The sequence below is a fragment of the Ranitomeya imitator genome, chromosome 1, assembly GCF_032444005.1.
Source record: "Ranitomeya imitator isolate aRanImi1 chromosome 1, aRanImi1.pri, whole genome shotgun sequence".
Taxonomy (NCBI): domain Eukaryota; kingdom Metazoa; phylum Chordata; class Amphibia; order Anura; family Dendrobatidae; genus Ranitomeya; species Ranitomeya imitator.
Window position 1 is genome coordinate 1,177,407,127 of NC_091282.1, and position 27,334 is coordinate 1,177,434,460.

The 27,334-nt window shown below is 43.8% G+C and overlaps 1 protein-coding gene across 4 annotated transcripts in view; it reads right to left on the reverse strand.

Annotated features, from left to right (window-relative positions):
• CPEB2 (cytoplasmic polyadenylation element binding protein 2) overlaps window positions 1-27,334 on the reverse strand; it is a 91,212-nt gene that overhangs the window by 12,766 nt on the left and 51,112 nt on the right. For 2 of the 4 annotated variants that reach the window (XM_069744727.1, XM_069744726.1), the window contains exons 5-7: window positions 17,378-17,401; window positions 3,177-3,347; window positions 2,922-3,011 (exon numbers count right to left, since the gene is read on the reverse strand). In XM_069744727.1, coding sequence (XP_069600828.1) covers window positions 2,922-3,011; window positions 3,177-3,347; window positions 17,378-17,401 — 285 coding nt within the window. The remainder of the gene's footprint in view (window positions 1-2,921; window positions 3,012-3,176; window positions 3,348-17,377; window positions 17,402-27,334) is intronic. The other 2 variants (XM_069744729.1, XM_069744728.1) reach the window with 1 other exon arrangement.

A 27,334-nucleotide genomic window follows, 5' to 3' on the forward strand; every position in this document is an offset into this window, starting at 1 on the left:
CCAGATGTGACATCATTAGAATGCTGCCGATGACAACATTTACCAAAGTACGGATCTCCGATCATGGACCATAAAAAGAAAGCACTTAAAAATACCAATTGGCATATCCCAAAAAAATGACAACGCAGGGTGAGGCCGTGATAAAGGCAAATCACCTGCCAGATTTTCCACTAAAATATCCCAATAATATAAAACACATAAGAAACGTCCCTGTCGGCACAGGCCGAAATAGTCACATCATAATGCAAGTGAATATCATAGTTTAAAGCACAGGACAAATCCCAGCCAATTCTAAGGATCGTGCCACGACGCAAGAAAAACAGTATAGAAAACAAAGAGCAAAAAAACATAATAAATAATAAAGAAATGCAGATAACAGAACACTAAACATCACATATGAAACAGATACAAAAGATATGCGAGCTTGTCACGGGTCCTAGAAAGCGGTAGCCCCTTTTGCTGCCTTATCGGGGGCATTGTTTTTTTTTTTTAATATGATAATGGACAATTTTATAAGTGTTATTAAAAATCGTTATTTATGTCTTTTTGATCAGACAAATATTTCTTCATTATTGGAGATTAGTGATGAGCGAACGTGCTGGGATAAGGTGCAGTTATTAATCATTTGGTTTCCTGCGTTACAGAATTGTAATGTATCCGAAAAAGACGGTTACTATACTGTGGCTTCATGGGATATCACTTTTTTTTTTTTTTTTTTTTTTACACATCCACAGGCTTTAATGGGCGAGTCTCATCTGATTTATGGAAGAAACTAGTGCACGCTCAAATCTTTTAATCACATGGGTCCGAGTGTTGTCTTTTTTTTAATTAAAGGATCAAAAATAAGGTCCTAATAATCAAGGCCTATTATGGCTACTAGGCTAATATAAGGGCGACATTAAGCCCGATTAATAATGGCGAGGCATCAATAAGACGCCTATCCACTACTAATCCTATTGTAGTGAAAGTGTAAAAAAAAAAAATAAAGACACAGCCAGAAAAAAAGTATTTTATTATTCTTAATTTCACCATACTTGCCATACTTGAGCGCCTGCAAAAAAAGTAAAAATAATAAACCAGCCGTACTTTCCACCGTAGTCCAATTAATAACGAATGTCCCACGACGATCTTCCCTATAGAACAGCGACATCGGGTGATGTCGCTGCTCTATAGGACCCTCAGTGACACACTGACAGGAGACAATGGCTCCTGCAGTGCATCACTGAGGTTACCTTAGTTCAGAGTCCCACACCAGTACCACAAGTGAGACTAGGGACTATTTTCTCACAGGGGCGGAGGAATACATTGTGGGGAATACATTGTGGAAGGATACCTTTCATCATTGTATTCCTGGAGCCCCTGGAGAGCGGTCGCATCAGCTGATGTGGCTGCTCTCCACGGGAGATCGTCGTGGGACACTCGTTTTAATTGGATATCTGCGGACTAGGGAGTATATTGTTTGTTTATTATTTTATTATTTGTTACAGGTGACAATGGCTTCGGGGAACAAGGTGACAAGGTGATGGTGAGTATGTATTTTATGTTTAATGTACTGTATGTCTATATGTATGTATGTTATGAATGTTGCATGTTCAGTATGTATGTACAGTATGTTGCATGTCGTATGTTGCATTTCGTATGTGCCATGTCGCATGCAGCATGTCGCATGCAGCATGTCGCATGTTGCACGTCACATGTTGTATGTCGCACGTCGTATACAGCACGTCGCATGTTGCACGTCACATGTATGTCGCATGTCGCAAGCAGCATGTTGTGTGGTGTATGTTGTGGTGTATGGTGTATGTGTGTGGTGTATGGTGTATGTTGTGTGGTGTGGTGTATGTTGTGTGGTGTATGTTGTGTGGTGTATGTTGTGTGGTGTATGTTGTGTGGTGAATGTTGTGTGGTGTATGTTGTGTGGTGTATGTTGTGTGGTGTATGTTGTATGTTGTGTGGTGTGTGTTGTGTGGTGTGTGTTGTGTGGTGTATGTTGTGTGGTGTATGTTGTGTGGTGTATGTTGTGTGGTGTATGTTGTGTGGTGTATGTTGTGTGGTGTATGTTGTGTGGTGTATGTGCACACATGCCTGACATCCAGAAGTAGCAGAGCCTGTAGATGATTGCCGGAGATAACTCTCCAGCGATCACCTACACTGCAGCGTTCTCACAATCAGCTGATCAGCTGTTTGTGAGAACCAGACTAGTGACCGGAGATAACTCCCGGTCACGTGCATGACAGTTCTCGCGATAAGTTATCGCGAGAACTGCAGTGGATGAGGGACTTCCGGCGGCGGGACAGGTGAGCCGGCAGACATGCGTAGTAAGCTGCGTATACACAGTTTGTACGCATGTGACTAATCATTAGAGGCGGTTTTACCGCCTCTAATGATAGTCTATGATACATTTACGGCGCGGTAACGGAGCGTAAACAGACATGCTGCGTTCTGAAAAGACGCGCCGCATGTCCGTTTACGCGGGTCTGCCGTCTGCGTGTTTTACCGCATAGTGGAGACGGGATTTCATGAAATCCCCTCCACTATGCTGTAACATCTGGACGCTGCATGTTTGACGCTGCGGCTCTACGCAGCGTTTCCTGAATGTGGAAACATACCCATAATCTTGGTGGTCATAATCATAATCATCACCATAATCAGGAGAGGAACAATCTGAGGAAAAGTATAATATAAACACGTCACCACTTCTGCATTTATCATCCACTCCTGAGTTCGGCTTACAAATACTGAACGTTTGAACGTGACCCAAGTCCAGATCCCTATGCAGGAGATAGAGGGTGAAGGCTAGGGCAACCTCGGAGAAAACAGATTGGCTTGGGCTAAGCCTGTCCGTGGTAGCAATTTTAGTTTTGACAGGTGTTTTTTTTTTGTCAATTATCTATGTTTATAGGGAAAAATCATCAAATTACCTTTTGGTGGAAAGTACGATTTGCTTTCTGCCTTGTGTGGCCAATCAACCACCAGGGGACCAAACCGACGGAAACTGGCAGTGATCTCGTCTGAAAAGAGACAACATTTAAAAACTACTAAATAATGTAATTAGCAGAGTCAGAAAAGGGCACAATGCATAATCCACTGCGCAAAATAATGACATTAATAAGAGGCTAGTCTAGAAAATAGATAAAAAGTGGTAAAGAAACACGACAAATACACTAACATCCCACCTTCATCTATATCGGGCGGCAGTCCTCCGACAAACACCTTTCTTGAAAAACGCTCAATCCGTTCTCCATTCTGATGTCCAGTGTAGCAATTGGGGGAATTCAGAACGCCGACTTGGTCGTTATGGCCGTCATCAAGCAAACCGTCATCTATCGGGAAGAGGGAGGAACGACCTGCAGGAAACAACGAGGGGAGTTACGTGTTGACCTCATCGGCGGCCATGTATCGTAGCTAGAATCAGCTTTTCTACATATAGGGCCAATCTATTTCTCCAATCAGGAAAGTGACAACTTTTTTCCAATACCGATATGTTGAGTGGAGAAGTTGTCACTTTTCAGCATCATTCCGAAATCTAGGATTTGGAAATTCTTCGCTTCTTCAGCACTATTATAATAGGTCGTCCTTTTTGGACATTTTTTTTTTTTTTGCTTTTGTTTTCTCTTCCAAAAAACAATAACTTTTTGTTATTGTTCCACTGACATTTGACATTGACTTATTTGTGGGATGAGCTGTAGTTTTGCAAGGCATCATTCATTTTAGCATATGATGTTATGAAATAGGGGAAAAAATCCAATAAAAAAAAAATTGCAATTCTGCCATTGCTTTTTGGGTTTTGTTTAAACGACATTTTCGTTGCTCGGTAAAAAAAACTGACCTGGTAATATAATTCTACAGATCAGTATGATTATGGAGATACCAACTTTTTATAGATTGTTTTTTTATAATATTTTAATGGTTAAAATGGTTGTGTACTTTGCAAAAAAAAAATAGTTTTTGTGTTATTATTTTCTGAGATCCATGACTTATTTTTCTGTTGATGGAGGTGTAGGAGGGCTTGTTTTTTGCGTGGCGAGCTGCAGTTTTTATTGGCATCATTTTGAGGGACATATAATGTTTTGGTCTCGCATTTTTTTCTTTCCATCTTTGAGAATGTGGGATGACTGAAGAATGCCAATCCAGGCATGTCAATTAATTTGTTTATAACATTTACTTTATGGAGCAATTAATTTTGTATTCTCATAAATTGGCCTTTTTCAGACCTGGCGCTATCCCATATTTCTATTTTTTTTTTGGGTGGGATTAGAAAAAAAGGAGGATAGCAAAACTTTTCCAGTTCTCGGATTAACCATCACTTAGTTTTCTTTTTAGTCACCCTACAAAGATTGCGGCGATGGGGTCTTCAGTAACCAAGTGACACAATGAAGCATCTAAATAACATCAGCGATAGCTCCGGGTACTGCTATTAGAGACAGGTGCTGGCTGTATAACACAGCTGGCGCCTACAATGTATGGAATGCATGATACTATGCATTAGCGGACAGGGGAAGTTCAGATTCATCAGGTTTCACCGAATTTTAGCCCAAAATTTGGTTCTGGTACAGAACTCTACCCGAACTTCCAGAGAAGTCGGTGTTCGGAATTCAGCACCAGACACTAGCTGTCCGATACAAACCCCGAACTTTAAAGTTCGGGTTAACTCATCTCTACTTGATACCAATGCATCAAATTTCATACTAAAATGTTTAAAATGACATGATTTTTAACCTAAAGCTCACACAAAATTATGGGTGTAAACGGTTTGGGACATCTTCGTTAGAGAAATGAAACCAAAACCAAAGAAATGGCCGGCACACCTGTTGGTATAAGGTCAATGTCTAGGTGCACATTCAGACTGTGGCCATTAACAGAACCCCAACATGTGTGCCAGCCCATTTATTTGCATCAGCTTTAGTTCCTCCTACATATAGGGGAGGTCCGCCCATTTTTGGGATGTGCATCTTTTGTCTATATAGCTTTTCACGGGCAGGTTCAAAACCGTCACACCTGGGTCCTCCTCTGCCCCAGTCTATTGAGCCTTTCTCCATAGGGAGGTGAAATACAAGAGATAGGACCATCCTGACTTGGTACACCTTGTCGCGGCGGGAGGGCTTTTATGCTTTTTCGATCAAAATAGTGTCAACTAAGTACCCTATGTTATTTATATGGAATCATAGAATGTCAGAGTTGGAAGGTCCTCCAGGGTCATCGTGTCCAAGCCCCTGCTCAATGCAGGATTCAGAGATGTCTGTCCTGTCAGAATCTATTTCGTTTTGACCATCTGCCATCTTCAGGCTGCTGGTCTTTTTCCTCTGGTACTGGGTTTGTCCTAGGTCAGGTGATTGCATCACCCTTTATTACCCAGCACCTGCCTCCCAGTCCTTGCTGGACAACAGTGTTTATCCGCTAGTGTCCTGGCTTGGTTCCTTGTTAGCGTTCTGTGTTTGATTTTGTGCAGTTCTGGGATCTCTAGTTCTGCCAGTTTTGGTTTTTGGTTTTCCATCCGTTTCTGCGGCTGCCTCTATTTTCCTACTAGGAGGTTACCTGTTTTTGTTCCCAGTCCCTAGATCTTTCAGGGACCCCCTTCCTCCTACCTGTAGGTCTTCGTTTCAGTCTACCCTAGGAAACGTCAGTGGGTATAGTCACAAGGAATAGGTCGCCCACTCCATCGTAGGGTTTCAGCCTAGTCCTAGTACAGGGTCAGCTTTACTCCCCTTCTACCCTAGTCCTGAGATGCAGATCCGTAACATGTCCGGCCTCTGTTTGAAGACTTCCATTGGAGGAGAACTCGCCCCCTCTCATGGCAGCCTGTTCCTCTCATTGATCATCCTCACTGTCAAAAAGTTTTTTCTAATATCTAATCTATATCTTCTCCCTTTCTCTTTCATTCTGTTGCTTATAGAATCACAGAAACATGTATTACTATTATTAATAGATTATTTGCTCCTTGTTTTTATCCTAGGCTTTAGCAGAACTCAGCAGCAAGTGTTCAAGTCCCCTGCAGCGTCACTACGAGGGAAATGAAGTATTAATCGGTTCCCGCTAAAATCAATGAGGGACAATCTTTGAATACGAGACCCTCTTTAGTAAACAAAAATCTCTCATAGGGTATTTGAACATAGTTTAGTCAACCAGTTTTAGGATAAGAATAATGGATTAGAACAATAAAGTTCAATATTTTTGCAACTTTTCAGTATGGGACTAAAAGTAATGCGGTATGGATTGTGCGGCACCGTGATCTAGAGGATTGTGCGGCACCGTGATCTAGAGGATTGTGCGGCACCGTGATCTAGAGGATTGTGCAGCACCGTGATCTAGAGGATTGTGCGGCACCGTGATCTAGAGGATTGTGCGGCACCGTGATCTAGAGGATTGTGCGGCACCGTGATCTAGAGGATTGTGCGGCACCGTGATCTAGAGGATTGTGCGGCACCGTGATCTAGAGGATTGTGCGGCACCGTGATCTAGAGGATTGTGCGGCACCGTGATCTAGAGGATTGTGCGGCACCGTGATCTAGAGGATTGTGCGGCACCGTGATCTAGAGGATTGTGCGGCACCGTGATCTAGAGGATTGTGCGGCACCGTGATCTAGAGGATTGTGCGGCACCGTGATCTAGAGGATTGTGGGGCACCGTGATCTAGAGGATTGTGCGGCACCGTGATCTAGAGGATTGTGCGGCACCGTGATCTAGAGGATTGTGCGGCACCGTGATCTAGAGGATTGTGCGGCACCGTGATCTAGAGGATTGTGCGGCACCGTGATCTAGAGGATTGTGCGGCACCGTGATCTAGAGGATTGTGCGGCACCGTGATCTAGAGGATTGTGCGGCACCGTGATCTAGAGGATTGTGCGGCACCGTGATCTAGAGGATTGTGCGGCACCGTGATCTAGAGGATTGTGCGGCACCGTGATCTAGAGGATTGTGCGGCACCGTGATCTAGAGGATTGTGCGGCACCGTGATCTAGAGGATTGTGCGGCACCGTGATCTAGAGGATTGTGCGGCACCGTGATCTAGAGGATTGTGCGGCACCGTGATCTAGAGGATTGTGCGGCACCGTGATCTAGAGGATTGTGCGGCACCGTGATCTAGAGGATTGTGCGGCACCGTGATCTAGAGGATTGTGCGGCACCGTGATCTAGAGGATTGTGGGGCACCGTGATCTAGAGGATTGTGCGGCACCGTGATCTAGAGGATTGTGCGGCACCGTGATCTAGAGGATTGTGCGGCACCGTGATCTAGAGGATTGTGCGGCACCGTGATCTAGAGGATTGTGCGGCACCGTGATCTAGAGGATTGTGCGGCACCGTGATCTAGAGGATTGTGCGGCACCGTGATCTAGAGGATTGTGCGGCACCGTGATCTAGAGGATTGTGCGGCACCGTGATCTAGAGGATTGTGCGGCACCGTGATCTAGAGGATTGTGCGGCACCGTGATCTAGAGGATTGTGCGGCACCGTGATCTAGAGGATTGTGCGGCACCGTGATCTAGAGGATTGTGCGGCACCGTGATCTAGAGGATTGTGCGGCACCGTGATCTAGAGGATTGTGCGGCACCGTGATCTAGAGGATTGTGCGGCACCGTGATCTAGAGGTCAGCACAGTCGTTTTAAGCCTGTAATATGCTTCATCGTATGATTTTGGATTTATGATTCATAAAGGGTAAATATATTTCGGCCCCCATGGATCAATATGTGGGCACCATATAAATACCATAAAATAAGAGCAATCTTAGCACCGACAGAGGTAATAGAACTAAGCAGATAGATGGGTTTTCACGTTCTACAATATGGTGCTGAGGTGAGCAAAACATTGCAGGTCGATCCGTATAAAGGTTAACGAACCAATAATGAAAACGCCATGACGGCCCCCACTTTTACAACACTCAATTACATTCTACCAGGAAGCTTCATTACATTAAATCAGGAGGGACCCGTATAGTTCAAAGGACGCCATTTATCACAGCGTCGGAATGGTGCCGAGCTGTAGCCGCAGAATAAATGCCGCCATCGCATTGTAAGCGGACATGTAGGTAGCCGGACTGGATGATGAATTACCATACACTGCCATCAATTATACAGCAGGCATTTTATGTCATGGAAAAAGCACTGCTGCAGAATATCATGATACGTCAACCTGCTCGAGACATATGGAAGTCACCAAATTTCACAAAATAATAAGTGTACGAGTTTGTATGTTCTCCCCATGTTTGCGGGGGTTTCCTCCGGGTTCTCCGGATTCTCACACACCCCAAAGACATACTGATAGGGAATTTATATTGTGAGCCCCAATGAGGACAGCGATGATGTCTGTAAAGTGCTGTGTAAGTAAAGAACATAAATGAATAGCTACGCCACTCCTCTGCGTCAGCCATAACGAGAACGAGGGGTGGCTTAGCTCTTGAGCCGAGACAGACAGATGGCCTCCTTTATCCCATCTCGGGTCACAGGAGTTGGAAAGAATTGCTTTAATGTGTTGATACCGAAACAAAACTTAGAGAGGGGTACCGACGCCAACGTTGGCTGTCATTTTTAAACAATGAAGTATATTAATAAGTTTCGATTCTATTATATATATTACATTATATCTTATTTCACACAAATATTTTTCTTCTGCCGGACGAGCCCTTTAAAAGGGAATCTGTCACAAGGTTTTTGGGATCTAATCTGAGAGCGACATGATGTAGAGACAGGAGACCCCAATTCCAGCGATGTATGACTTACTGGGCTGCTAGCTGTAGTTTTGCTAAAATCACTTAGCAGGAGATGATTACTAGAGAACTAGTAAACCTGCTGCTATGGAGTCCTCTGTACAACCACGCCCCCACCACTGATTGGCTGCACACACAAAAACGGCCAATCAGTGCTGTGGGCGGGGTTATACAGAGCTCAGCATTCAAGAGCACTGGTAGATGTACAGAAGATAAAACAGGGATTTCATCAAAACTGCAGCAAGCAGCCCAGTAAGTGACACATCGCTGGAATCAGGATCTCTGTCCCTACATTATGCTGCTCTCAAATGGGCTAGCAAAAACCTGATGACAGATTCCCTTTAAGGGGCCAAACAACGTAAACTATTTGTCCGTTGGATGACAAGGCAGGTCATTGTGTAGCCAGTCCTAATCTTTAACAGGACCTTACCTTTTGGTTGGAATCTGAAGCGCTGCCCACAGCTTAAAACCTGAAATAAGTTTTAATTCTGGCCATTTGTCTGGAAGCTTTGGAGGAAACAGATGGGGCTAGAATTTCAGAGACCTGCCCCCCAATGCACATTCTGACTGTGAACGAGTTACCAGCTGTAGGAGAAGAATCCCATCCATAGCAAGTGTCTAATGCTTGGAAAACATGTTCTGCTAAATTTATAACCCACAGGGAACCGTAACCATGCGGAGGGCAAGTGATGGCTAGGACTGCACCCCCAGAGCGTGAAGGCATCCGGAACTGTGGTTCTTGTGGTCTGATACCACCAGAGAGCCCTGCCCATGAACTGGCTCCATTATGTAGCGAGGGTGAGGAACGTCATCATGTCTTATAAGGATACTTCCATACAATGTCTCTGGGCTGTGACTGTCCGAAACATACACCAGACATTAGCATGTGTGGTCCGCACCCCAGACGGGGCATGGGGGGGTGACATTTGCTCCAGCTGCTTTTTGCTCCATGCAAACCAATTAGACTTCAGACTCCCTTTTATTCCATCCCAATGGGACTGCAATCCTAGAGGTCCAGCACCGTCAATGTACTGGCAAATTCCAAGACTTCCTTTGTTACATACGTTATTTCAGAGTTAGAAAAATTCTAATTTTTTTTTTTTAAAAAGGAACACACATTTAACCCCTTCCTGCCATGGCCAATTTCCTCTTTTGTGCTTCAGTTTATTTCCTCTTCTTGCCAGAGCCATAGCTATCTCACTTTCTTTTATCCACGTAGCCGTAATACAGACTTGATTATTTTTGTGATGCCAATCACTAACAGGCAGGAAAAAGAAATTCCAGTTGGAGGGAAATAGTGAAAAAAAACCACACAATTCCACCATTTTCTTGGGTATCACATTTACAACATTCATTGACTTGTCGACATAATTCTTCAGGTCGGTATGATTACATTTACACCAAACTTGTATTGTTTTTTTTTACAGTTTTAGTTGTTACAAAAATTTAGAACTTTGTTAAAAAAAAAAAATTGTTTTGTGTCTCCATTTTCCGAGAGCCTTAAATTTTTTGTTATTGTTCTGTCGACAGAAATGTGTGAAGGCCTGCTTATTGCTCGGCGATCTGACGTTTTTATTGATCTTTTTACTTTTCAATATCTTAAAATATGTTAAAGTTCCAAGTTTTATTGTTTAGTTCTCCTAGGAGACTTGAACTGCAATCGTTTGCTTGTACTCTATACCACAGTATCATGGTCTAGTATGAGCACTAGTGAGGAGCGAATGTGCTCGGCTAAGGCGTTATTCGAGTGTGCTGAGTGTCTTCGGCGTGCTCGAATAATATGTTCGAGTCCCCGCGGCTACATGCTATTAGGCAGACGCAACACCTGCAGGGATTGTCTAACAAACAGGCAAATCCCTGCATGTCTTACGGCTGACGAACAGCCACGAGACATCCATCCGCGGGGACTCGAACATAATTTTCAAGCACGCCGCAGACACTCAGCACACTCGAATAACACCTTATCTGAGTACGTTCATTTTCCACTAATGAGCACCAAGAAGGAAACCCTATCAGTGACCGACAGCGGCATTTACATAGTCCGAGCTTCACTCCTGCTCGGCCCTCATTCACATTTACGTCATTTGACATATGCTAAGGTTTTAATACCAGAGGCTAGGACTGACCCGAATAGGGTCACCGTGACATGGTGGGATGGCTTTTCCTTTTTTTTTAATCAAAATTATGTCAACTAAGTACTTATTTATTTAATGCAGGGTATTAGCTCATTTTTGTTTTTATCTTTGGCTTTGCCAATTTGAGTTAGTGGCCAGAGTTCTTTTTTTTTTTTTTAAACAGTGATTAAAATGATAAAATAAATGTATGTTTAGCTTTTTCCTTCCCTGCTTCCAAGATTCACAGCTTTTTCATTTTTCCATCTACTTAGTTGTAACAAGACATTTTTTTGTTTGATTTTTTTAGGGGACGATAGATAGTTCTGCGTGACACTGTTCACTTTACTATATAACTTTATAACTTACTATATACTTTATAACGTACTGAGAAACCGGAGATTCAACTGCAGTTAACTGGTGAAAACCCCTCCCCCACAATTCCGCCATTGTGTTTTAGTTTTAGTCTATATGGCATTCATTGGACGTGAGTGATGCTTTAGATTAGTGCAATTACAGCGATTGCACACTTGTATATTTTATTTATTTATTTTTTTTAGATCGTGTTAAAAAAAAAAAAATGCAGACATGGGCAGCGTAATGGCTCAGTGGTTAGCACAGTAGCCTTGCAGTGCTCAGGTTTCCTCCCACACTCCATAGACATACTGATAGGTAATCTAGATTGTGAGCTCCAATGGGGACAGTGATGATGATGACTGTAAAGTATTGTGGAATGAATGGTGCTATAAAAGTGGGTAAAAGAAATAAATTCACTTTGTTAAAAATATATGTTTATTTGGTTTGAGTCTCCATTTTCTGAGACCTGTAACTTTTTGCTTCCGTTAATGGAGCAGTTTGAGGGCTTGCTATTTGTGCGTCAAGCTGTAGTTTTCATGGATACCAATTTGGAGAACATGCAACATTTCACTAATTACACGGTGGCTCAGTGGTTAGCACTATAGTTTTTCAACCCTGGGATCCTGGGTTCAAATTCCACCTTGGACAACATCAGCAAGGAGTTTGTATGTTCTCTCCGTGTTTGTGTGGGTTTCCTCCGGGTTCTCCGGTTTCCTCCCACATTCCAAACACATACTGATAGGGAATCTAGATTGTGAGCCCCATCGGGGTCAGTGATGATGTCTGTAAAGCGCTGCGGAATAAGATAGCGCTATATACGCAATGCATAATCAATAAATACAGTAAACAAATAATTCCGTTTCAAGAAAAGGGGGTGATTTACACGTATTTTATCTTTTATAAAAATGTGTTTAAATGTTTTTGACACTTTTCATTAGTTCCCTCAGAGGCCTTGAACCCCTATACAATTGTAACCCTTTAGCATTGCTGTGTATTACATTGACAATCTGCGCTGAACTGTCTAGCCTCTGGCAGAGTTGCTTTTTAATTGCATTTTTTTGGGGGAGCAGCTTTTAGGCTGTGTTCACATGTTGCGGTTTTTTCACGGTTTTTCCCCGATAAAAACGCTATAAAACCGCAAAAAAAACACATACAATAAGCATCCCATCATTTAGAATGAATTCCGCATGTTTTGTGCACATGATGCGTTTTTTTTCCGCGAAAAAAACGCATCGCAGCAAAAAACGCAGCATGTTCATTAATTTTCCGTTTTTTTTGCGGATTTCCCACTCCAAAATGCATTGGGAAGTGTCCGGAAAAAACCGCGGCAAAAACGCGTCAAAACCACGGCAAAATCGCGGCAAAAACGCATGCGGTTTTCTTGCGGATTTTTTGCAGAAAATGTCTGGAATTCTCAGGAATTTTCTGCAAGAAATCCTGAACGTGTGCACATAGCCTTAGGCTGTGTGCACACGTTCAGGATTTCTAGCAAAAATTTCCTGAGAAAAAACGAAATTTTCTGCAAGAAATCTGCATGCGTTTTTTGCGTGTTTTTTGGCAGATTTTTTCTGGACATTTCCCAATGCATTATTTAGTGGGAAATCCGCAAAATTAATGAACATGCTGCGCTTTTTACCGCGATGCTTTTTTTCACGGAAAAAAAACGCATCATGTGCACAAAAATTGCAGAATTCATTCTAAATGATGGGATGCATAATGTATGCTGTTTTTTTGCGGTTTTACAGCGTTTTTATAGTGAAAAAATGCGAAAAAAACCGCGAAAAATCAGCAACATGTGCACACAGCCTTATGGTCCGCATAAAAAACACAATTAAACGAAAGGCCATTTTCTGATGACATAAAAATTTTATTTTTATACCACCAACATATTCGGCAGCACTTAATTTTAGAGGGGACTTGTACAGACAACAATGACATTACAGAATAAGCGTAACTCATATCTAACGGAGTGAGGACCCTGCTGCTCGCGAGATTACAATCTATGAGGAAATAGGGGGGACACAAAAGGTACCGTAAATTATTAAATGTGCTGATATTGTATGATACAGCCATTATATACTAAATAGGGTCTGCACATAGCGTCACCGGCCAGTATATGTACAGTACAGACACAAAGGGCTATTAAGTGTATGAACAGATGTTACGTGGATCATGAGTTTGAAGAAAATTTTGTATAGGCCAAATAATGATAGTTTCATAATCGAGGTGAGGGGATAGGCCAGTCTAAAGAAATATGTCTTTAGGCCACACTGTGGGTATTGATTGGAAATTAATCTAACTGCCCTGGGTAGTGCATTCCAGACAACTGGTGAAGCTCGCGAGAAGTCTCGGAGACGGGCCTGGGAGTTCGGATTATTGTGGATTTTAGTTTTAAGTCATTAGCAGAACGGAGGGAATGGGTAGGGTGGTAGATTGAAACGAGAGAGGAGGTGTAGGGTGGTGCTGAACCGTGGAGAGCTATGTGGGTGAGAGTGATACATTTATATTGAATTCTATATTGGATGGGTAACCAGTAGTGATGAGCGAATAGACTCGTTACTCGAGATTCTCAAGCATACTCGGGGTCCTCCGAGTATTTTTTAGTGCTCGAATGATTTACATCTATTAGCCAGCATAAGTGCATGTGGGGGTTGCCTGGTTGCTAGGGAGTCCCCACATGTACTTATGCTGGCTAGCAGATATAAATCATTCAGCTGCGGCAAGAAAAACAAAATCTCCGAGCACTAAAAAATACTCGGAGGACCCCTGAGCGTGCTCGAGAAATCTCGAGTAACGAGCATATTCGCTCATCACTAGTAACCGGTGCAATGACTGGCACAGGGTAGCGGCATCGGTGTAACGGTTGGTGAAGAGTATGATCCTGACTGCTGCATTTAGGAGGATTGGCGAGGGGAGAGATTAGTAAGAGGGTGACCGATTAGTAAAGAGTTGCAATAGTCCAGACGAGATAGAATAAGAGCTACAGTAAGAATTCTAGCCGAGTCTAAGGTAAGAAAAGATCTAATTCTAGAGATGTTTTTGAGGTGTAAGTGACAAAGTGACATGAGCAGGCTAGTGATCGGATGTGTGAAGAGAAGGGAAGATCTGAATCAAAGATGACACCACGACAGTGGGATGTTGCTGGGGAGTAATGGCAGAACCACACACGGGAATGGCGATGTCAGGCATTGGTAGGTTAGTAGAAGGAGGAAACAGAAGGAGCCATTCCGCAGCAATGAGCGTTGCATTCATTAGCACTATCTCAAGCCGCACACCCTTTCATTCACCCTGCCTGATTGCGAAGTTATATCTATCTATAATGTTAGAGACAGCGGTAAGAATCACTGGTATTTTGTAATCATGCGGGGTGATGTCAGGAGATGAGGAGGCGTATCATTGGGTGTCATCAGTATAGAAGTGGTACCGAAAACCCAATCTATTGATTGTTTGTCCAATAGGGATGTGTACAAGGAGAAAAGGAGAGGGCCTAGGACTAAACCGCGAGGAACCACGACAGTAAGGAGAAGATGAGAGGAGGAGGAACCAGTAAAAGACACAGAGAGGTAGGAGGAGGACCAGGAGAGAACGGTGTCCCCGAGGCCGAAGTAGCAGAGCATAGTGAGGAGGAGCTGATGATCCACAGTGTCAAATGCTGCCGAGAGATCCAGGAGAATCACCAGGGAGTAGTGGCTATTGGATTTAGCAGTTAGTAGATCATTAGAGCCTGCCCTTTAAAGGGGATGTACGGTCTTATGTTACAGTCCGACTAGACATGCACAGCCTCGCTCAATGCAAGTGTATAGAGAGAGGCTGTAAACAGTCTAGTCGGTCTGTGGCCAGGAGTGTATATATAACACTAGCTTTTTCCAGCCAGCTAACGCTCGGCACGCTCATTGCTATCTAATTAACGCTGCTGGTGATTAAAGTAAAGTAAATAATGACAACATTCAATAGCGCTTACGCAGGTGGTAAATTAACTTAAAATGAAGTTAATAACAGTGTGGGGACAGAGCCTCGTGTGGTAATGTGTGGGGACGGAGCCTCGTGTGGTAATGTGTCGGGACGGAGCCTCGTGTGGTAATGTGTGGGGACAGAGCCTCGTGTGGTAATGTGTGGGGACAGAGCCTCGTGTGGTAATGTGTGGGGACGGAGCCTCGTGTGGTAATGTGGGGGGACGGAGCTTCATGTGGTAATGTGGGGGGACGGAGCCTCATGTGGTAATGTGGGGGGTGGGATTATGTGTGGTAATGTGGTGGTTGGGGGGGATTATGTGTGGTAATGTAGTGGGGGCGGGATTATCTCTGGTAAAGTGGTGGGGGGCAGGATTGGGATTATGTGTGGTGATGTGGTGGGGGGGCGGGATTATGTGTGGTAATGTGGTTGGTGGGGGGGGATTATGTGTGGTAATGTGGTGGTTGGGGGGGATTATGTGTGGTAATGTAGTGGGGGTGGGATTATCTCTGGTAAAGTGGTGGGGGGCAGGATTATGTGTGGTGATGTGGAGGGGCGGGATTATGTGTGGTGATGTGGTGGGGGGGCGGGATTATGTGTGGTGATGTGGTGGGGGAGCGGGATTATGTGTGGTGATGTGGTGGGAGGGCGGGATTGTGTGTGGTAATGTGGTGGGGAGGCGGGATTATGTGTGGTAATGTGGTGGGGGGATTATCTGTGGTGATGTGGTGGGGGGCGGGAATATGTGTGGTGATGTGGTGGGAGGGCGGGATTATGTGTGGTGATGTGGTGGGGGCGGGATTATGTGTGGTGATGTACTGGGGGAGCGGGATTATGTGTGGTGATGTGGTGGGGGGTGGGATTATGTGTGGTGATGTGGTGGGGGGTGGGATTATGTGTGGTGATGTGGTGGGGGAGTGGGATTATGTGTGGTGATGTGGTGGGGAGGCGGGATTATGTGTGGTAATGTGGTGGGGGGCGGGATTATGTGTGGTGAAATGGTGAGGGGGCGGGATTGTGTGGTAGGATGCAGGATTATGTGTGGTGATGTGGTGGGGAGGCGGGATTGTGTGTGGTAATGTGGTGGGGGGCGGGATTGTGTGTGGTAATGTGGTGGGGGGGCGGGATTGTGTGGTAGGATGCAGGATTATGTGTGGTGATGTGGTGGGGGTTAGGATTATGTGTGGTGATGTGGTGGGGGCCGGATCATCTGTGGTGATGTGGTGGGGGGGCGGGATTATGTGTGGTGATGTGGTGGGGGCGGGATTGTGTGTGGTAATGTGTTGGGGGGCATGATTATGTGTTGTAATGTGGTGGGGCAGGATTGTGTGTGGTGATGTGGTGGGGCGGGATTGTGGGTGGTGATGTGGTGGGGGCGGGACTGTGTGTGGATGTGGGGGCGGGATTGTGTGTGGTGATGTGGTGGGGCGGGATTGTGGGTGGTGATGTGGTGGGGGCGGGATTGTGTGTGGTGATGTGGTGGGGCGGGATTGTGTGTGGTGATGTGGTGGGGGGCGGGATTGTGTGTGGTAATATGGTGGGGCGGGATTGTGTGTGGTAATGGGGAGGGGGCGGGATTCGCGAATAATCACGATGAGAGATATATATATATATATATATATATATATGTGTGTGTGTTGGACAATCCTCACAGTGTGCAGTGCACGCGATACGAGAATTCACAAGTCTGCAGCTACATACAGTGACTGCAGACTTGTAGCTTAAGACCGGACAACCCCTTTACGTTACACACCCAGCTATGACGTGCAATTTTGATCTCAAGATCATAGACTTGTGCAGAAAACACATTCAGTGTGCAGATAGGCTGACCTTTAGTGCTGTAACATGGGTAAATCAGCACTGATGACGGGAAGGACATACACTGCATTTCATCAGAAAGCGAAGGACATACATTTATTAAACGGTCTAAAAGTCATAGCAACCAGTCACAGCACAGCTTTCATTTATCAAAAGCAACATGAGAAATAAAAGCTGCACTGTGATTGGTTGCTATGAGTCACAAAGCGGTACATTTGCCTCCAATGCAGTCACTGCCCTTATATTGTGTTACTGATGATATTAATGAAATGATCAGAGTTTATAGGGAGCGTTTTATTAGTGTCCAATATGTGAGTTAATCTAAGCATATCATAACTATATACACGAGATATCGAAAAGGTCTGATGGGGGATGGGATGAGGGGTAATCAGGCAAAATAATGGTTAATTCAGCTTTAGTAAAAAATAGATGAATTACCTCGTCTTCGCCCATAACTCCTTGCTGCATGTAAACAAAGGACAACATCGTCAATGTTTCATATCACCATTTTATTAAGAGTCCTAATAAAACTAAGACCCAATACCAGACAACATGACTTAAAAGGGGTTGTGCTCCTTTTGGGTATAATTATCTTTTGCATATTTTTGGCTAAAAATAAGAATTTTCGCAATTGTGTTTAACAAATGTTTCAGCGTTCGCCCTTTAGGTTGCATTGTCTATTGCTGGATGCAGAATGAGTTAACTGAGAATCGGGCAGTGAGCTTACACTGATGGGGAGTTACTAGCGGTTATCTGTGTCTTTCTGAGCCGATTTATGAGCACAGGAAAACAAAGCCTGTAAAAGCCAAATGGTCTTAAACTTTTAATGAAACCCAATTGCAAAAATGAGTTTTAGCCCCAAATACATGTATTTAGTTCGGAAAAAAAAAAAATCTCCTCAAAAGGTGGAAAAACATACAGAACCTAACCACAGGTGTCTGAATGGCACTTGTGCCCTGCTGCTGTATTCAATGTCTATGAGAACGAGGGCAGATCTTTTTGACAGCCCCATAGGCAATGAATGGAGTGGCGCACACATTACACCACCACTCCATTCATACACTTCATTGGTATGATCAGTGGTGTCTAGAGATGAGCAAATTTGTTAAAAATTGTTTCGGGTTCGAATCATCTGGAAAATTTGCTTCGTCATGAATCGAAAGTGGCCCGAAAATACAATCATGGGAGAGGTTCAAAAATAATAAGCGTTACATTGTCACCAGTCCTAGGCCTGGCCCTCACTAGTCTTGTCGCTGCAGCTCCCAAGAAAGCTGTCCGGTCTCTGCTTTGCCCAATCTGGCCTCCTGGCGCTGACAAGGCCTCACCCTGTGACGTGCGTGGCGGTCCACGTGGACAGGTGAGGCAGAGTCACCACCAAAAGACCGCAATACCAGAGGCCGGAAAATCCAAAGATCGGTAGATCTGAAGGGAAGATCAGAAGATCTGAAGGGAAGATCAGAAGATGTGAAGAAGGTCGGAGGATCAGTTGGGAAGCTTTAGCAGGACAAGTGCGCGGTGGGCCAAGACCACTTCACATTTTTCACTCTCTTTCATTGCAGCCATTTGGTAAATTCAAAAAAGTTCATTTTTTTCCTCAGTAATGTACACTCTGCACCCCATCTTGACTGAAAAAACAGAAATGTAGAAATTTTTGCAAATTTAATAAAAAAGAAAAACTGAAATATCACATGGTCATAAGTATTCAGACCCTTTGCTCAGACACTCATATTTAAGTCACATGCTGTCCATTTCCTTGTGATCCTCCTTGAGATGGTTCTACTCCTACATTGGAGCTGTGTTTAATTAAACTGATAGGACTTGATTTGGAAAGGCACAAACCTGTCTATATAAGACCTCACAGCTCACAGTGCATGTCAGACCAAATGAGAATCATGAGGTCAAAGGAACTGGCCAAGGAGCTCAGAGACAGAATTGTGGCAAGGCACAGATCTGGCCATGGATTCAACAGAATTTCTGCAGTACTCAAGGTTCCTAAGAGCACAGTGGCCTCCAAAATCCTGAAATGGAAGAAGTTTGGGACCACCAGAAGTCTTTCTAGACCTGGCCGTCCAGCCAAACTGAGCAATCGTGGGAGAAGAGGTAAAGAAGAACCCCAAGATCACTGTGGCTGAGCTCCAGAGATGCAGTGGGAAGATGGGAGAATGTTCCACAAAGTCAACTATCACTGCAGAAGACTCTCCTCGGTGCAAGACAGATAAAAGCCCGCATAGAGTTAGCTAAAAAACACATGAAGAACTACTAAGGACTAGGATAAAAAAAGATTCTCTGGTCTGATGAGATGAAGAGACCTTTTTGGTGATAATTCTAAGCGGTATGTGTGGAGAAAACCAGGCACTGCTTATCACCTGCCCAATACAATCCCAACAGTGAAACATGGAGGTGACAGCATCGTGCTATGGGGGTGTTTTTCAGCTGCAGGGACAGGACGACTGGTTGTCATTGAAGGAAACATGAATGCGGCCAAGTACAGAGATATCCTGGATGAAAACCTCTTCCGGAGTGCTCTGGACCTCAGACTTGGCCGAAAGTTCAACTTCCAACAAGACAATGACCCCTAAGCACACAGCTAAAATAGCAAAGGAATGGATTCAGAACAACTCTGTGACCATTCTTGACTGGCCCAGCCAGAGCCCTGACCTAAACCCAATTGAGCATCACTGGAGAGACCTGAAAATGGCTGTCCACCAACGTTCACCATCCAACCTGACGGAACTGGAGAGGATCTGCAAGGAAGAATGGCAGAGGATCCCCAAATCCAGGTGTCAAAAACTTGTTGCCTCATTCCCAAGAAGACTCATGGCTGTACTAGCTCAAAAGGCGGCTTCTACTCAATGCTGAGCAAAGGGGCTGAATACTTACTGTATGACCATGTCATATTTCAGTTTTTTCCTTTTTAATAAATTTGCAAAAATTTCTACATTTCTGTTTTCTTTCAGTCAAGATGTTGTGTAGAGAGTACATTAATGAGAAAAAAATGAACTTTTTTGAATTTACCAAATGGCTGCAATGAAACAAAGAGTGAAAATGTAAAGTGGTCTGAATACTTTCCGGACCCACTGTATTTTTTTTAACCCCTTCCGGCAATAGAGCTGGTATTCAATCAGTCCCATATCAATTTGCTCATCTCTAGTGGGGACCGCAGTGATCGCCCATTTATCATAATATGGATAAGTAAGAAAAAAATTGTGTTTTTTATAACCTAACCCCATTTAAAGGGGCATTACAGTGTTGGAAATGAAGGTTATCGTTGTGTAGTTCATTCAGTTTTTGTACATGCTTTCTGATACAATCAGATCTCTGCTTCTTGTCAGTGAAAGAGAGCACAGATATACTGGTGTGGTAGGATGGAGTTATCAGAGATGGGCTGTGGGACGGACCGTGAACATCATACGACCAGGACCAGGTAAAACAGCAGAGGTCTTAACTGACATTAGCACTGGGAAACTGCAATTTTTGTCAATGCAAAATAAATAACTTTTTTTGCTCAAACCCCTTTAATTTAAGATGCCCAACCAGAAATACACATAATCTGAGCTCTTTCACATTTAGGCCTTCAATGCTTTAACTTAAAATTAAAAATAAGTGGAAGAAAAAGTGCAAATCTTTATGGTTCCGGCAGAACTGGGTTAAGTTATGCACCAGTTTGCCTCTGGGGGCAGCACTTCATTAGGCAATGCCCATGTAGTCTACCAACTCCTGAAGAATAAAGCACTTAGGAGGAGTACTTACTTATTGAGCCTCCTACAGCTCTGTGCATCGTCCTTTAATAGGGCCCTACTGTCATATATCTCAAACTTTACACTAGATCCAAGAGATAAAGTGCCATATTCCATATTCCTATATATTCCTGTCTATATTTCTAGACACCATAAAGCATACCAACTATTCCACACGTATGTAAGCCAAGGGACCATGGAACACCATACTGTGGCACATGGCGTCACTATCGGTAGCACCCAGCCACGGTGAGTTAGGCCATGTTCACACCTTTAGTATTTGGTCAGTATTTTACATCAGTATTTGTAGCCAAAACCAGGAGTGGAACAATCTGAGAAGTATAAGAGTATAACACTTCTGTATTTCTCCCCCACTCCTGACCAAATCCTGAGAGTGTGACCGCTCCCTTAGCCTTCTGCAGGTGGCTAAAGGCCTTATGGATGCTTAACCAAAAGGATTTCAGGCCAGATTGTACTGGTATGGGGGTTTTACGAAATCATGCTCAAAAGTTGATGCTCAGGGGTTTTACCTATTGTTCCTCGGGGGTGGAGCTTCAATATTCCAAATTTGGAATATTTAAGATTGGCGGATGAATGATTAACCATAGAGCATATTGAAGGCCTTTTCCTAAGGGCAGGTGTAAACGAGCGTTGTGTTACCCAACAAAACATCGTATTACACTTGGATCAAAGTTAGTCGCTAACTTCAAAATTATATCACAAAAAAAAAAATGGGACTTTGCGGAGCCTTTTTTAGTTCCGCTATTGCATGCTGTACTCCGAGACCCCCGAGCACACATCACATGACCCGTCTCCCATTCTTCCAGAAGAACAAGGAAGGGTTCATACAAAAAAAAAAGAAACATCACAAGCTCCAAAGAACATTTTGTACATTTGCCACATACAATATAATAGTTGTAATGTTTGACCTTCATCTGCCCAACGCGACCGGATTTTTTTTTTTTTTTTTTTTTTTCACCCTCTCGCCCATTGTCTGCTCAACAAAAGCCCCTTGTAGCCATAAACAAATCATAAGAATTCTCATTGTGCCAAAGAGGATAAAGCAAAAGAAAATGCTCATTTATGCAACCACTAGGCTTGGCGTAGACACAGACACGTCAGGTTTTGGAAAGAATCTCCTCACAGCATTTTACGATTCCTACCGCTTGAGTCATTTGCATATTTTTTTTCCCCTTTTTCTTTTTTTTGGGGCCAAAATGGTGAAAGTAGTTTCTCTACTGCTCTATAGAAATATTTTCTGTATTTATTTTTGTGACGTTGAAATATTGGCCAAAAAAAATTAAACCCTCCCAAAAAAACAAAAAACAAACAATTACAGCAAAATGACACCAAAATGTCTGGAAATTCTGATAATCTTAAAAAAAAAAAAAAAAAAAAAAAAGACAAAGCACTTCCCAATAGTGATGAGCGAATGTGCTCGGATAAGGTGTTATCTGAGCATGCTTGGGTTCTAACCGAGTGTCTTTGGCATGCTTGAAAAATATGTTCCGAGTCTCCGCGGCTGCATGTCTCGCGGCTGTTCAACAGCCACAACACATGCGGGGATTGGCGAACAAACAGAAAATCCCTCCATGTGTTGCGGCTGTCGAACAGCAGCTTGTTGAAGGCAACGAGCGGTCACACCAAATATTGATGGGAATTACATTTCTCTTTTGCTTTGTTTGCTTGTTGATAAAAAATAAAACTATTAACATTCCTAGTTTTGGAAGCTTTTTTGTATTTTGCAGCGTTGTGTTCCGCGCCTGCCTAAAACTTTTGCACAGCACTGTGTGCATTTATGGAAAAACTAGCTGTTTCCAGCCAGCTAACGCTCGGCACACTCATTGATATCTAATTAACGCTGCTGTTGATTATGCAATTAAATGTACGTTTACCTTGGCTGAAGTGGTTGAATTACATAGAAAGGAAGTGCTGCGTGTGGTAATGTGGGGGGGCGGAGCCTCATGTGGTAATGTGTGGGGGGAGGAGCCTCGTGTGGTAATGTGTGGGGACGGAGCCTCGTGTGGTAATGTGTGGGGACGGAGCCTCGTGTGGTAATGTGTGGGGACGCAGCCTCGTGTGGTAATGTGTGGGGGGAGGAGCCTCGTGTGGTAATGTGTGGGGACGGCGCCTCGTGTGGTAATGTGTGGGGACGGAGCCTCGTGTGGTAATGTGTGGGGACGGAGCCTCGTGTGGTAATGTGTGGGGACGGAGCCTCGTGTGGTAATGTGTGGGGACGGAGCCTCGTGTGGTAATGTGTGGGGACGGAGCCTCGTGTGGTAATGTGTGGGGACGGAGCATCGTGTGGTAATGTGTGGGGATGGGATTATGTGTGGTAATGTGGGGGGGCGGAGCCTTGTGTGGTAATGGGTGGGGATGAAGCCTCGTGTGGTAATGTGTGGGGGGAGGAGCCTCGTGTGGTAATGTGTGGGGACGGAGCATCGTGTGGTAATGTGTGGGGATGGGATTATGTGTGGTAATGTGGGGGGGCGGAGCCTTGTGTGGTAATGGGTGGGGATGAAGCCTCGTGTGGTAATGTGTGAGGACGGAGCCTCGTGTGGTAATGTGTGGGGACGCAGCCTCGTGTGGTAATGTGTGGGGGGAGGAGCCTCGTGTGGTAATGTATGAGGACGGAGCCTCGTGTGGTAATGTGTGGGGACGGAGCCTCGTGTGGTAATGTGTGGGGACGGAGCATCGTGTGTTAATGTGTGGGGACGGGATTATGTGTGGTAATGGGGTGGGGGCGGGATTATGTGTGGTGATGTGGTGGGGCGGAGCTACTGTGCAGAGGGCGGGATTAGCGAGTAATCACGATGCCTCATATATATAGATAACATTACAAATAATAATCTGACATCTAATTTCTGCCCATTGTGATAATCTGACTCTTCTGGTTTTGCCGCAGTAAATTTAGGAATATTACTAGACTTATTAAATAATAATAATGTAGTAGCAGAACTTTGTATTTTTGTTATTTTCAGACATATGGACAAATTTTTACATCATTTTCCAAAGCCGTCCGGAGTGTTAAGAGGATAAAATCGTATGTTCTATGTAATATTCTATTGTGCTCCTCACATCTGGAAAGTGTAAGTGAGATGTGAGTGTGTACAGGGCTGAAGCCGGGGCCGCACCCTGGCCGTCACAGGACAGCTTTATATTCAGCATGATGTGCAGTATCTTTCCTACCATTTCCTGCCAAAATCACAAGACCCCACGGAAGAAGAATGTGTGTGCAGATGCCTCCATCTCTGGCCCAGACAAAATAAGGGTGGATGGTGATAAAATTGGAAGGTCAGATGGTCGAGACCGAATCTGTTCACAGGAAGTCAATGGACAAACACCAGGACTGCCGCCATCTATACAGAACGATAGTAATATACCGCCAGTAGCTGCAAAATACCAACGTATGTGCACAGGGAGAAGTTTTATGGCCTCCATAACATACATCATGCTCTATGTCTACACCCTCTTCATGGCGGAGAGCTGATAATACTCCGAACAGTTATTTGGTCACTAAAATGGTGATATTAGGTATTAGGTACATGACTGCTATTGTATGACTGTACGGTAGAACGTCAGGTAACATATATAGTCACAATACTATCTATCTACAGTGTCTATCCATCTATGAAATATTGATCTATTATCTATCTATCTCCCCTCTATCGATCTATGTATTCTGTCTATCTACCTATCTATTATTTATCTAGCCCTCTATTATCTACAGTATCTATCCATCTTTTATCTATTATCCATCTATTATCTATTATCCACTATTTATATATATATATATATATATATATATATATATATATATATATATATATATATATATATATATATATATATATACACAGTGCCTACAAGTAGTATTCAACCCCCTGCAGATTTAGCAGGTTTACACATTTGAAATTAACTTGGCATTGTGACATTTGGACTGTAGATCAGCCTGGAAGTGTGAAATGCACTGCAGCAAAAAAGAATGTTATTTCTTTGTTTATTTTTTTTGTAAATTGTGAAAAGTCTTTTCAGAGGGTCATTTATTATTCAACCCCTCAACCCACCAGAATTCTGTTTGGTTCCCCTAAAGTATTAAGAAGTAGTTCAGGCACAAAGAACAATGAGCTTCACATGTTTGGATTAATTATCTCTTTTTCCAGCCTTTTCTGACTATTTAAGACCCTCCCCAAACTTGTGAACAGCACTCATACATGGTCAACATGGGAAAGACAAAGGAGCATTCCAAGGCCATCAGAGACAAGATCGTGGAGGGTCACAAGGCTGGCAAGGGGTACAAAACCCTTTCCAAGGAGTTGGGCCTACCTGTCTCCACTGTTGGGAGCATCATCCGGAAGTGGAAGGCTTATGGAACTACTGTTAGCCTTCCACGGCCTGGACAGCCTTTGAAAGTTTCCTCCCGTGCCGAGGCCAGGCTTGTCCGAAAAGTCAAGGCTAACCCAAGGACAACAAGGAAGGAGCTCCGGGAAGATCTCATGGCAGTGGGGACATTTGTTTCAGTCAATACCATAAGTAACGTACTCCACCGCAATGGTCTCCGTTCCAGACGAGCCCGTAAGGTACCTTTACTTTCAAAGCGTCATGTCAAGGCTCGTCTACAGTTTGCTCATGATCACTTGGAGGACTCTGAGACTGACTGGTTCAAGGTTCTCTGGTCTGATGAGACCAAGATCGAGATCTTTGGTGCCAACCACACACTTGACGTTTGGAGACTGGATGGCACTGCATACGACCCCAAGAATACCATCCCTACAGTCAAGCATGGTGGTGGCAGCATCATGCTGTGGGGCTGTTTCTCAGCCAAGGGGCCTGGCCATCTGGTCCGCATCCATGGGATGGTTGAATACTACTTGTAGGCACTGTATCTAATATATCTATCTATTCCACATCTAATATCTATCTATTATCTATCTAAAATTTATCACCGATCTGAATAATATCTATTATCTATCTATCTAATTTCTATCTATCTAATATCTATATAATATCTATCTAACCACAGAGAGAGGTAAAATGTATGCATGTATCTTTGTAAAGTGGATATAAAGTCTACACACCCGTTAAAATGTTTTTGTCATGTAAAAAAAAAAAATCATCAAGAAGAATAATTTCAGAACTCTTTGCACCTTTAATGTCAACCATAATCTGTACAAATGCATTCAGAAACAAACTGAAATTACTTTGAGGGGGGGGGGGGGGAATTAAAATATCAACTAAAATAATGTGGTTACATAAATGTGAACACCCTCTTATAATTGGGGATGAGGTTAGTGTTAGCCAAACGTATAAAACCTCACGGTAAATAGTAGTCGGTCCACGGCTGCCATCATTTATAGTGATTCTGATTAAACCGATGTAAACTATAACTGTTCTAGGAGGATTTTCCTGACAGTTTGTTAGTGGCAGTTTACGGCAAAATTCATGGTCCATAAAACTGCTGACAAGCCAGCTAACACCATACCCACAGTGAAGTATGGTGGAAGCAGCATTATACTTTGGGGCTGTTTTTCAGCAACTGGGGCTTTAGTAAAGGTGGAGGGGATTAGTATATCAGCCAATTTTCTCCAGAACCAAAGAAAAACAGCCTTCATGGTTCCTGATATTGTAAGGAACGCAACCTTACATAATGTTATGTAGATATGATTGGCACAATATAAACTTGCTACATACTTCCACTAGTTGGACTAGTCTAAAGCACCAGCAGCCATGTTGGCACTCCATGGCCGTTGGACCACAACCTTGAGAAATTCCTACCACCGGCCAGCATTCTGGATGCCTCTTCTAATTAGTAGGCCCTGTGACATCATGACCCAGCAGCAATGTTGGTCCTTCATGGCAGTCGGACCACAGCCTTGAGAACTTCCTGCCACCGGCCAACATCGTGAAAGCCTGTTCTAATTAGTAGGCCCTGGAACATCATGACCCAGCAGCCATGTTGATCCTCCACGGGAGTTGGACCAAAGCTTCTGTAAATTCTTACCACCTGCCAGCATCATGGATCCCTCTTCTAATTAGTAGGCCCTGTGTCATCATGACCCAGTAGCCATGTTGGTCTTTCATGGCAGTTGGACCACAGCCTTCCTACCACCCGCCAGCATCCTGGATCCCTCTTCTAATTAGTAAGCCCTGTGTCATCATGACCCAGCAGCCATGTTGGTCTTTCATGGGAGTTGGTTTACAGCCTTCCTACCACCCGCCAGTATCCTGGATCCCTCTTCTAATTAGTAGCAAAGTGATATTATGATGCAGCAGCCATGTTGGTCCTCCATGGCAGTCAAAATATTGATTTGATATTGAAAGAAATTTGCAATCAATGTGCCAGCGTGGCTGGATGACATTGGTGGCCAGCTGGAGCAAAGGAGCTCCGAACATATGGCAAGCGGCAGTGACATGGTGTTTTGACTTGTTGGGTATATTCGAGAATTCACCAGTAGCAGAGGAGGGGCATCTATGTGATTGGACGTGGTAACTGGGCGGGACAGAGAGTGGAGGAGAGGTGAGTTGGCAGCGAGCTCTCGCCGACCCGAGGTGATAGCAGAACATCCATGACTAGGTTTGGGAACACAGATGAGTATATAAAGCTCTTCACCAGAGTCCACCATGTAAGTTCCTTTTCTGGGTTATAATGAAGATTTTA